This window comes from Sapajus apella, unplaced genomic scaffold, assembly GCF_009761245.1.
Source record: "Sapajus apella isolate SASKATOON/1434 unplaced genomic scaffold, GSC_monkey_1.0 scaffold47, whole genome shotgun sequence".
Taxonomy (NCBI): domain Eukaryota; kingdom Metazoa; phylum Chordata; class Mammalia; order Primates; family Cebidae; genus Sapajus; species Sapajus apella.
The window spans coordinates 15410834-15423987 of NW_022436987.1; the positions used below are offsets into that span (position 1 = coordinate 15410834).

Genomic DNA, 13154 nt, shown 5'->3' on the forward strand with positions numbered 1-13154 from the left:
CGAAAATATTTCTCAACAACTTTTTCTTTAGAAGGGTGGTTTTAAAAACCTTCCTAAATCAAGAGGGTGCAGGGATGGTGGTTGTGTAGGGCTGCAAGAGTAACTGTCTCCTCTGTTTTTACTTTAGTGAAGTTTATGAATGACCAAGAAGACAGCAGTCATTTGAGTTCCAACAGAGTGGGCAATGGACACTTGGAATTTATGTTGGCTTTTGCATGCTATCATCATCTTGCACAGAGCAAAGATAAACAACTCATTGGAAGAGTGTCCTTGGGAGGGTGGGAGATAAAAACCAGTGTGCAGTGATTCCCTCTCTGAATTCCAAGGCTTTCGGAAAGTAGTCTGCTTAATGACCACAATCTTCACTGGTGTTGCCAGAGTTGTCACTAAGTCTCTCAGAAAACAGCTGCACATGTGAGATGTCAGGTTGTGGCAGTGCTGAGAGCCGGGGCCAGGCTGGAACTGAGCTTTTTAGATGTCACCGCGGGCTGACATTTTTGAACCTCACTACAGAGCATATTTAATATCTACTTAAGTGTTCAATTTGCCTTAATCTTCCTGGCAGCGAGTCATTTGTCTGATGGTTCCCTGCATGCTAGGGGTCATGTTGATACCGGGCTGGGGCCAGCCCTAGCCAATGGTCCTGGAGTGAGGGGCTGTAGTGCCTGTCCTGCCCCCACCTCACCCTCCTACGACCGTGCCTTATACCTGTTCTCTGCTTTGTTTATTTGCAGGCTTGCAACGATTCTGTGAAGATATAGAGATGATGATTGGATTCCAGCCCAACATTTTTTGGAAAGTCTGCTGGGCATTTGTAACCCCAACCATCTTAACTGTAAGGATTGTGCATGTTGTGTTGTGCAGATAGCACCTTGCATACGTATGTGGTGTTTTACGTTTGAGCTGTGCAGGCCTGTGTGTGAACCTGAAGCTGGTGGGATGGGTGGTGGTCTTGTCTTTCAAATGAGAAAACTGAAGTTCCGAGAATTGAAAAGACTTGCCTAAAGGTGCCTAGCAGGTCAGGTGCAGAGCTGGGACTCATGCGCAGGTTTTTGGAGCACCCCTATGGCACATTTCCCATTGTATCAGTCTGCTTTATATACTAATAGTAGATTACAATCATAGCTACGTTTCCACGTGCTAACCACGCTGTAGGCTTTGTTCACAGTGCTTCCTATGTATAGCCTCATCTCTCCCTCACAGCAGGTCTTCACGGTTGGCATTATAATTATCTCCACTTTATAGATGACAAAACTGAAGCCCAGAGTTGATGTGACTTGCCTTGCATTGTGCATCTAATAAGTAGCAACAGCCAAATACTCAGGTGGTCTGGCTCTAGAATCCATGCTCTTAATCGCTGTTCAACACAGCTTCTATACAAGAAATACAGCATTAAACTTTTATGCTGATTTTTACGGCTTTTGAGAACTACCTCATCATCTTCAAGTGTGATGACGACATTTTGGGATCATCTGACATTCACCTTCTTAAAGATCAGAGCCTTTCACGTATCAGAAAATATGCATAGGGACTTACATCATTTTGTCACCTTTGTTATTGTGCTAGAAGCTGCCAGCTTTGCCCCACTTCGCACTGCAAACACAGCAATTCCTCCTGTCTGGCTTGTGTACGTGTAGTTTTGGGAATGCTGGAGGATGTTGGCTGTAATTCCCAATGAATCCAGGAGGTGGCACTACAAACCAGATTAAGACCTTCATTTATTACTCATGGTACCAGTTTCGCTAAAGGAAAGCAAGACAGTATGATAATAAAACTGCAAAGGGAACGTATTTTCTCTTTATTTCTTCTTTCCTTCCCTCCCTCTCTCCCTATCCTTCATGTGTTTTAATCAGAACATCTCAACTTCTTTCTGAAAAGCTAGAAACGTAAACAGAAAAATCGTTCAGCATGGATCTCCCTTTGTGTTGACACAAACATCATACTGAGGCTGACATGTGTACCCATATTTTAGCGTCTGAAATTTGCCTGAAAAGTCCCACCAGATTTGAGGCATGAGAGTTGAAAAGGGTTGAAAAGGGTAGGCTCTCGGTCTCTTGAATTCAGGACTGGGGTGTATATGAAGAACTCAGATTTACCTAATCGGTGGGGTGGGCACACAGACTCTCAGGCCTCTGGTGTCCCATCTCTACTACGCTTTGCCATCTTCCCCAGATCCTACCACTCATGACTTATGCTTGGCTGAAATTAAGTTAGAACCTGTTCTAGATTCTCTCTTCCTTTTCTTCCTGCCCCAAAGATACTATGCTTCGGAGGATTTTATTATACTCTGGAGAAACATTTTGCATAGTAATAATCAGCACTGCTATTTGCTGTGGTCTATATGAGGCAGGCATTTTATCATCATTGTTTCTAAAGCTTACGACCACTCTGCCTGCTGGGTGATTCCTCTCTCATTTTACAGATGTATGCACTGAGCCTTGGAGAGGTCAAGGAACTTGCCCAAGGCCACTAGATTTGGAGGTGACGAAGCCAAGCATTGAATCTGGGGCTGTCTAAGCTTCAAGCCAATACCTACATGTTATTTCTAAAAAGCTAGTACTTTCATCTTCGATTAGAGTTTGGCCAGTTTGGATTCAAATAGTCCTAATCATTTTTGTGAGCAGAATGTCAGAGAAGAGGAATCTTAGGGGCTTGCTCTGTTTTTTGAGAGAGTTCTTCAACTATATTGTGCTTTATTTGGTTTCTAATACAAACCTTATGACAGAAAGCTGTGGAGAGGTGCCAGAAAATATCCTGAACCAGATTCCCCTCTGTGTTGGCTGGGAACTAGGAACAAGTCAAAGGGGTCAACTCCATCATCATTGTCCACTGATGTTTCTCCCTCCAGCACTTTCTCTGACTGCCATCCTTGCTTTGCCAAAAGAAAAGTACCTTACTGGGTGGCTAAATCATCATCTCTCATGGCTAGTCCCAGCCAAGGACAGGATTTCGTCAAAGTTAACTTGGCAGAGGGAAATTTATGGCAAAGGACACATTTGCACAGATAAGTTTGATGTGATATTTGTGCAACTGGAAATGAGTGTCAGAGGACTTAGCCCAACACTTACTTTTTGCTATCTGCCCTTTTACAAAATGGATTTTTGTGTTGTGTGGGAATAGACTAAGATTATGGGTTTAAATTATTTTGGAGTCCCTGAAATGAAATTGATCATTTTTATATATGCCTTCATGGATTTATAGAGCTATAAATACTCTCCATGCAATTATTGTATACATAGTCAGATCACATTACTGAGTTATATATACATATAAGCAGATGTATTGCTATTTATACAGTAAATGAAATGGAGCAGCTTACCATAATTGCATTAGGCCTGACTTCCAATAGACTGGTTAATGAAGCTTATAACTCTAGGGACAAATATTTAAAAAGGGGCCTAGGGTAGACATCTCTTTCCGTAGGAGACTTTTTTTCAACAGTTGTCTTTGGGCTTATGTTGCTTTGAATCAATATATTGAATTATTGTTGTACCAAAATAATCACTTACCCCAGCTGCTTGGGCTTTGCAGCAACAATACAGACACCTTACATTCATCTAGCACTTCACACTTTCCTAAAACACTTTCATGTAATATATTTCCTGGCAAAATTCCTTCCAATTTCACTTGGGCAGTTATTTTGTGGTTTAAGTTAGGAAGAGAAGGGTTGGGAGAAGAGGAAAGGACTTATATGGGTCAATTATTCTAGGTTGATGTTGCTGTAGGCAGGGTGAATACAGGGAGCCATACAATTTTCAGGGAAATTTCTCCCCAAATGCTTGAATAGAGAAGTTAGAACCTTGGCTCCATTTTTTTTTTTTAAGTTGTCTCTATTTTCTTTTCCTTTTCCTTCCTTCTTTCTTTCTTTTCTTTCTCCTTCCTTCCTTCCTTCTTTCCTTTCCTTTCCTTCCTTCCTTCCTTCCTTCCTTCCTTCCTTCCTTCCTTCCTTCCTTCCTTCCTTCCTTCCTTCCTTTTTCTTTCTTTTTTTCTTTCTTTCTTTCTTTCTTCTTTATTTTTTTTTCTCTCTCTCTCCTTCCTTCCTTTCCTTCTCTTTTTCTTTTTCTTTTTTTTGTTTTTGAGACAGAGTCTTGCTCTGTTGCCCAGGCTGGAGTGCAATGGCACGATCTCGGTTCACTGCAACCTCTGCCTCCTGGGTTCAAGCTATTCTCCTGCCTCAGTCTACCTAGTAGCTGGGATTACAGGCCTGCGCCACCATGCCCAGCTAATTTTTTGTATTTTTAGTAGAGATGGAGTTTCACCATCTTGGCCAGGCTGGTCTTGAACTCCTGACCTTGTGATCCACCCACCTTGGGTTCCCAAAGTGCTGGGATTACAGGCATGAGCCACCATGACTGGCCTGGATGCCTTTATTTTCAGCACATGTATTGTTTTCTTTTTCTTTAGCTGAACTGGTCAAGTCTTCAGAGTTTTCATGGCTGTTGCTAACCCAAGTGTGCAGTGTTAGGAATTACTGGGCAGAAAACACATCATGACCCCTCTTAGAATCGAGGGGGGACTCATGAGTAAATACCACATTGTCATTTCCAGAAAACCCCTGCGTTTTATACACAGAGTGAGATATATCCATTTGATAGCAGGGAAGTCTGAGACACAAAGGTCCCTCAGCTAATTAGTGGTTGGGCCAAGATTAGCTTGCCGTTCTCTGGGCTCACAGCTCACCATGTGGTGATGATGCCTGTTCTCCTTGAGTCATTTAAGAGGAGCTGTGCATCCCCTCTCTTTGTCCCACAGCTTATTATGGGACCAAACTTCCAGCTCAGTCACTGCCTGGGGACCACTCTGAATTTCACTCAGCCAGCGTTAGTGGCAGTTCCTGGATGTGGGCCATTTCTCATTCCAGAAGAAAGCAAAGTAGAGTCAATTTTTTAAAAATAAAATTACATAAACCTAATGGGTCTCCCTTCTTCTCTCCTTTCTTTTCCTCTTTTGACGGAGTCTTTCCCTGTCAACAAGGCTGGGGTGCAGTGGCATAATCTCAGCTCACTGCAGCTTCTGCCTCCTGGGTTCAAGTGATTCTCCTGCCTCAGCCTCCCCAGAAGCTGGTATGACAGGCACATACTACCACATCTGGCTAATTTTTATATTTTTAGTAGTCTTGAAGTTTCACCATGTTGACCAGGCTGGTCTCGAACTCCTGACCTCAAGTGATTCACCTGCCTTGGCCTCCCAAAGTGCTAGGATTTCAGGCATGAGCCACTGCACCTAGCCTGGGTTTCTTTCTTATAACAAAAGCTTGATTATTACCCATTATAGAAAATACCGGCTGGGTGCAGTGACTCACACCTGTAATCTCAGCACTTTGGGAAGCTGAGGCAGGTGGATCACCTGAGGTCAGGAGTTTGAGACCAGCCTGGCCAACATGGTGAAACCCCGTCTTTACTAAAAATACGAAAATTAGCTGGGCATGATGGCGCGTGCCTGTAATCCCAGCTACTCGGGAGGCTGAGGCAGGAGAATCACTTGAACCTGGGAGGTGGAGGTTGCCGTGAGTTGAGATCACACCATTGCACTCCAGCCTGGGTGACAGAGCCCCCCACCTCTGTCCATTTGTCACCTTGGTATATATCCTTTAAACTTGTCTTCTCTTCCTGACTGTATGTATATACATGCACACACATTGCTCTGCTCCCATTGTTTGGCAAATGCAGGGTCAGCAGCTCAGTGTGTGTCATTTCCATCTCTTTGAAATTTAGTCTTTTCATTTGAAAAATGGATTAATACTACCACTCTTTCATGGGTATAAAATAATAGAGACGAAAGCATCAAACTCATAACAGGGGTTTAGTAGTGTTGAATGCATGAATAATTCACGCCACCACCCTAACACGTGCGTCACTTTTCCTTTCCAGTTTATCCTTTGCTTCAGCTTTTACCAGTGGGAGCCCATGACCTATGGCTCTTACCGCTATCCTAACTGGTCCATGGTGCTCGGATGGCTAATGCTCGCCTGTTCCGTCATCTGGATCCCAATTATGTTTGTGATAAAAATGCATCTGGCCCCTGGAAGATTTATTGAGGTAATTCTATCTACCTCTTTCCCTCCCAATTCCTCCCAAGGGAAAGCCCCTGAAAGCTCTGCATGTTAAAAAACAAAAGATTTGGTAAACTTATTCAAGAGGGAGACTTGGTGATGAAGTGATTACAGCTGCCACCGTTTCTATTAAACTCATTTTTATTATGGATGATTCCTCTAATGGAGGGGCTCAGCCAATCTGCAAGCAGAACTGTTATTATGCTAGTCCTAAGTGCGGTTACAGCTCTGGGGAATAAATGATCTGAAGGTCTCCTCTTCCCTGGAGTTTCCTCCTCCTTTCCCCTTACCCACAGTTTAAATCTCAGTGCTTTGTTTTTAACCACACATCAGATTCCCCCTTCCCTGATGCTCCTCTCTGTCTAAGTCTCCTTCCTCCCAAACTTGTATTACCATTAAACTTAAAGTCACTACCTTCTCCTGTTGTGCCTCTGTTAGGGATTGCTGAGGGTCTCAGTGGATTAAAATGTCTCTATTCCCATAGCATATAGTGAGAATTTCAGGACATGGCTTGTATGAGGTGAGACTTGTCTTTCTTTGTCAATTGATCCCTTGCCAGACCCATTTCCCATCTCTAAGGAAAAGAATCCCCACTGTCAGTCCAGAGTGAATGAGAAGGGGACTGCCACTTGTGCCACCAGTGAAGTGCCATCAGGTTTTTGTTATTTATGAGGAATAACTTGCTAACATGTGCTAAGAATCGCTCAGCCCTTCCTCGGTCTTGAGTATCCAGGAACCTGGATTTTGGACTATATCAGGGCTGCTTAGGGTTTGCTCCAGTGACCAGCAGCATCCTCCTTACCTGAGAACTTGTTGGAAATGCACATGTCAGACTCCAGGCAGAAGACTCCTACTGAACCAGCAGAGTGTTGGGGAAGTGGAACCCTGGCATCTACAGTTTAACAAGCCCCCCAGTTAGTGAAGCATTGGATTAGACTCAGGTGATAAAAGGCAGAGAACAGTTTGGGCTTTGCTCTTGGTCAGCTGGGTTGAAAAAGGAATGAAAAAGGACCAGGCCTCTGGAGTATCCCAATGAGGCTCCAGAGGGGAGACAGAAGATGGAAATCAGGCGTGTGGTACGTGCACAACACAAAAGTCTGCTGGGTGGTGAAGTTTTGTCTTCATTAGACTAACAGTGGAGACAGAATTAGCCAAAGGAGGTATAGGAGTCTTCTTACTGCAAATGTATTCCAGTTCCCAACCTCAGGAAATTCTGTTATTTCCTTGAGGTAAATGACTGGCCCCATGGGCCTCCAGGGATGGTTCACTCCTGCCCCACGTAAGCCTCCCCACCAACTGACCCAGAAATCTCTTTCCCTCTGAATAGAACCTGGTTTAGCCTCTGCTACTTTTGTCTTAGGCTAAAATTCTCTAAACTGATGAGTTGGCTATATAAATTTAATATGGTGGATTTGGGACACAAAGGTTACAAACTGATGATTAAGGAGAGATTAACAGCTATAAGAACCAGCTTCACTTTAAAAGGTAATAAACATATAATTGTTCCCTCTTATGTAGTTAGAAATATGTTTTCTTTCCTTTTTCTAGAAAATATTCCAGTCAAGTTATGTTTTCCATAAAATTTCAGCTGAAGGATTAGAGACATTCCCATTATTTTTAGCTTGCCGGCAAGAACCCACACTGCTAAACCAAGTCAGAAGCGTGTATTTTGTCAACAGATAATTAAAATCTTTGCTCACTCTTGGCGATGTATCTTTGGGGTTGGATTTTTTTCTCCTGGTCATTTATATCCTTCTGGGAAATATGCTAAACAAAATCCAATTATTTTGATGTAGCAACCCACTGTTGAGACTACAGAGCAAAAGTAATCGAGCACATGTCTTTTGCAGACTATGTTTGGCAGTGAAGAGAGAATCTTGTGGATTCTCTTCATTTGGAGGGAAAAAATGCATAATTAAAACCTGGGCCCTTTATCCTCTATTACTCTTGTGCAAGGTGAACACAGAGCAATTGCAATATTGCTTGTAGGGTGATGTAAATAATTTCAAGTGACCCAAACTAAGTGTCCTCCTTAATGTCTCTGGCCTAGTTAATTCATGAAGGCTGATCTTCTTAACTGTCTCTCTTGGTAGAGGGCCTCTTGGGTCATGCAAGGACTCTGGCCAAAGTGGTCATAATCAGTTTGGGGATGGGTGGGTTATCCCCAAGGGAGGAAGGTGTATTACTTCTGTGACCATGTCTGTCTTTGGCTTCTTTTGCAGAGACTGAAGTTGGTGTGCTCCCCACAGCCAGACTGGGGGCCATTCTTAGCCCAACACCGCGGGGAGCGTTACAAGAACATGATCGACCCCTTGGGAACCTCTTCCCTGGGACTCAAACTGCCAGTGAAAGATTTGGAACTGGGCAGCCAGTGCTAGTCCAGTGGTGTGGGATGGTCCAGACTTGATCCTGTTTTTCCTCTCTGCCTCCTTTTAACGTTTTCAATAACTTTCCTCCCATCTTTCCTCATCTTTTCCCCTACATCTTGGTTCACGTCCATGCATGAGAGTGATTATGTAGAAAAGTAGGCATAGCGTTGCATGCTGTAGTAAAGAGCTAGACAGACCACCTGAAGCGCTGTTTGCCTGTGCCCATGGTGACTGTTTCTGGTCAGGTTGGTCCCCTGGGCACACGTTTTACCCTGCAGGGGAGGATCAGTTAGGTGAGCGCTGGTAGGTATGCGTGGTTTGGTCAACAGAGATGTATCCACGTGTGATGTCATGGTGGGGGGTGCCAGTAAGGCATATATAGAATGGCAGAATTACAAGACTTAATTTGGGCTTGAATGAAACTGAGCAATGTAGTGATCTTGTTCAGACACAAAAAGTTCAAGACAGTCTTTATTTTCAGAGTCAGCAGTGGTCAGAAAATGTTTCGGATGTAAGACAAGACCATTCAATTTGGACACCACTGAGGTGATTAAGTTTATATTTCCAGTCACCACTGGGGATCTGTTTCCTTCATTTGTATCAGCCATCCCCAGTAACCCCTAACTCAGACACTACAGTCTACACATTGTGACTTTGATTGAACTGTCAGTTCTCTTTCCTCAACTGTCTCGTTTTTGTTTTAAATAACTACGTTGGTGAGTTCTTTTGGTTATTTCTTCCCCCTCTGCCCAAGAAGCCATCACAGAAGGTGTGCCTCATTTTGTACGTCCATAGTGGAGCTCCATGCTAGTTTCTACATGATATTTAAGACCACGGTTCAATGTCATGATCCTGTGTTTCTCCTCTAAATGTCTTTCTACAAGCTGTAGATACCTTGTCTTTTGACCTCTGGGAAAACAAGACTTATCCTGGTTTTGTCTATATATTATATATATAGGACACGAGCTCTTAAAAGACAGATAACTTCTCAATTTTTACGCTTAACTTTTTCATTCACAGTAATGCCAGTTGTGGTCCTAGAGAAATCAAAGAACTGGAGAGTTTAATAGAAAGCAACCACAATATTCACTGCACTGGTAGCACATTTTAGGACATGGTATTTATAGAACTTTCTGATAAATACAGCTTAGGTAAGTAGCAAGTGAGCCAATTAAGACTATAGCTTTTAAGACTACATTTAGCTGATTCAGTTTTAAGAGTTCCCTATTCGCAGTACTCATTTTAACTGCACTCTAATGAGAGCAGATCATATGTCTGCAGAAATTGGTGAATTGTAAGCTTTATTATCTTCTCGTATCCTGAACATGCATATATGAAATTTTTAAAATGTGATACATGTTCATGTAGTGTGTACTTGTAGTGGTGTTTTCTGTCCTTATAAATATCTTATGAATTCTATAGAAATGGTGAGTTTAGTGTAGTGTAGTCTGGGGATTTTATTTTCCCTTACAGTAATAATATCTAAACCTAAAATTGTTTCCTTTAGGGGAGATCATTTCAATCATTTTCTTCATTTGTCTTCATAGTACAGGGTCTCAGGCAAAGTTTTCAGTTCAAATTTTGTATATTGTTGTGACATTTTCATCCTCTTTAACAGCAATGAAACCCAACAGCAGACTTTATTGTAACATTTTCTTTAAAAAAGATTTGTTAAAAAAAGTCTCAACTCATTTTACTGAGCTCTCCCTTTTCTAGGACACGTATCATTGCCATTTGCCAACATCAGTATGAACTTCCAGTTTTTAAGAGTAGCTTGTGAAAGGTTTTAGAACAGGAAACAAAGATGGGTTTTGAACTTTAGGTTTTCATGTCTTTTGTCTGCAGTGTATATTTGTTCTCCCCTCTCCTTCTCCTCCTTTCCCCCCCTTGTCTCCCAAAGCTTGAACTTGCTCGATTCTATCACAGAGACTAAACCCTGAGCTTCCCCTAAACTTAGCTTTAGGAAGCTGAGGTGTGGCCTCATCTGTCTGCCATGAACACAGGCTTCTCCAAATAAGCCATATTGATGAGATGCCCTCAATTACTGTAGCAGATGTTGCATAATGGTACCCAAAATTATCCTCTCCAATTGATAACTGGTAAAGTGAGAGGAGCCGAGAGGAATAACTTAGGCCTGGAAATTATCTGCAGGCTTTCCAATTTGAAGGTTGAGAAAAAGAGCGTAAATCAATTAGCATTATCTCCTGGGACTGGTATGTTTGTGTCAGGATGAATGGTTTTTGGCTTTCCTCTTGCCTCTTGGCTAAAACTCGAGTCTGATGCTGGATGCCGACCCAATTTCTGCTAATTATTGCCTTTGTGATTAAAAGAAGGTGGGTTGGGGGGGTGGTTCCCACAGATGCTGCCAGGTTTGTTTTGTACAAACTGAAAGTTGACTTAATCGTGAGAATGCAGACCTTGTCGCTAGCTGCGTGTTTTGTATTTGGGGGCATTTACATTTGTGTTAATTATGATTTGTCCAGGTAATACACAGTAGCTGCTCCCTTAGTAGCTTCCCCACTCCCCACCTTTCACTATGGTTTTCAAATTTTCCCTTTGTTTTAAAGGGACATTCTGAGGTGAAAGGTTCCAAACTTACCTGGAAATGGTTGCCTTGTAAATTTAGCTTGTCTAATGGATTGTTTCCATGCTATTAAAATGTACAGTCAATTGGAAGAAGAAAATGAATAAAAATATAATGAATAACATTGTTAGAAACTGCCACCTGAAAATTTCCCTTCAGACTGGGGAAAAAACCAAGTAGCTGAGGAAAGACTTCCATTGGTTCACTGTGTAGAATGGTGGAGCATTTTCTACTTGTGAGATTATTTCATAACATCAACAAATGCCAGAAACTCATTCAGAGAAAAAAAGCCATATGTGAAAAACAGTAACCCTGTCATATCCTTAGAGGAGAAAAAATGTATATTTCTTAACAATTGATGTTGTGACTTCTTATGCAAATGTTTGTCTTGCATATTAGTAACTTTTATTATCTTTAGGCCTGTGTTTGTCAGGTACAAATGTGTCTAGTTCTGTTTTATTGTTTCTTTTTCCTTTGTATTTATGTATTGCATGAGGTCTGTGGTCAATGCAAAATCTTGATGGCCTCAATGTCTTTGAAATTTCCAATGTGTTTTTAATATGTAAGAAATGTGATCAACTTATATTTCAGTGAGCAGCACTTTAAAGAGTTTAACATGATGACCTTTAAATGGATAGGACTTGGGTTGTTTTTATGCTAATGTTGCATTGGAGTTGAGTTTTCCTTCAATTACATTCTTGTTTTCTTATCTTTGCGTCTCTCAGTGCTTCCTGTCCACCTTTGCTGTCAGCATGGTTTTCCCATGCCTAAAAGTAAGATTTTCTTTTCTCTTTGTTCCTTGGCCGTAGGTCATTGTCTGCTTCTCAGAGGCTTGCACAGTAACTGTTGTTCAGCGTAACGTGAGATGGTAAGATCACACTGCTGTTGCACCTCGATTTGAGTTGTGACATGCTTCTTGGAGGCAGATGACTTGAGAGAGGACGTGCTGTGTGGCAGAGTGTTTTGCAGGACCAAAAGGCCAAAGCAACAGATGAGCATTTCCTTCTCTTTCATACTGGGTGTCATGCAGAAAACTTCCAGGCTGGGAGCAAATGTGTGGGTGATTCAGCTTTGACACTCATTTCCCCACAAAATGGCCCTAGGATTTGTGAAAGGGAAGTGTTCCATCTTTCCCGGATTTTGTTTCAATTGTCCAGAAAGGCCAAGTAGTTTTGAAATGTGGTCTTTGGTCAGGTCACCTCTCAGTAGCCTGCAGCCAAACAGAAAGTGTTTTCAGATTGGGTATTCATCACCTCTGAAAAGCAGGCAGTGGGTTGACTTGCCTGCCATGGATTAAATACATCTTCAGGTAACCATTTGCCTTATAGGTGTATTTCATTGTTAGGATGATTTTTAGTAATTGAGTAAACACTGTTTTGTCTCTCATTTGCTCGTCTTTTTGTGCACTTTATTATGGACCAGTAAAGGTATACGTTAATTCTTACATTGTGTACTTGGCTAATGTCCTAAATGCAGGCATCTTTTGTGGGTATTGTTGCCCATGAATAAATATATGTTCCCTAATCAGGTCCTTATATTTTTTCATTAACTATACATGAAGAAAATATATTATGTTACAAATGATGCATCATATATATATATATCTTACAGAGTACATATTATATACTGCACATTATTCATTTAAGAAGTCATTATTCTTGAGGCCCTACCTCAAATTTTGTATTTATGTAAAAAATGCAATTTATTGTATTATATATTTGCCTATTATATACTGATATAAATTAGAATTTATCCTAATAATGTGTGAGTTCACAAAACCCTAAATAAATGTTAGTGTTTAAAACATAATGATTATAGTATTGTGTCTGTTCAAAGCCATTACCCATCATCCTTCTTTCTTAATAAACAGCCTTTAGGTATCCACAAGATTGATCTATTTTGTTGTGCAAAACCTGGAACAGCCATGGAAAACTGCCCTCCTGGGAAAACGAGATATTGTGCTGCTGCAGAAACAAATATCAATTATTATATTTTTAACCATCAGAATACACTATTGTTTGCTGAATTATTAATCACTCTCATGGTGGGGAGAGAGAGAGACTGGAGTAGGAGAAAGAGAAGAAAAAGAGAGAGATCTGAGTAAATCTGAGATCTGAACAGAGAGACTGGGCAAGTTAAAACATTCTGT

The 13154-nt window shown here is 41.5% G+C and overlaps 1 protein-coding gene across 1 annotated transcript in view; it reads left to right on the plus strand.

Annotated features, from left to right (window-relative positions):
- SLC6A5 (solute carrier family 6 member 5) overlaps positions 1 to 12812 on the plus strand; it is a 60149-nt gene extending 47337 nt beyond the window's left edge. Inside the window, exons 14-16 of the mRNA XM_032240985.1 lie at positions 735 to 835; positions 5871 to 6038; positions 8275 to 12812. Of these exons, the coding sequence (XP_032096876.1) occupies positions 735 to 835; positions 5871 to 6038; positions 8275 to 8430 (425 nt within the window). The 3' untranslated portion in view covers positions 8431 to 12812. The remainder of the gene's footprint in view (positions 1 to 734; positions 836 to 5870; positions 6039 to 8274) is intronic.
- Positions 12813 to 13154: the final 342 nt, after the last annotated feature.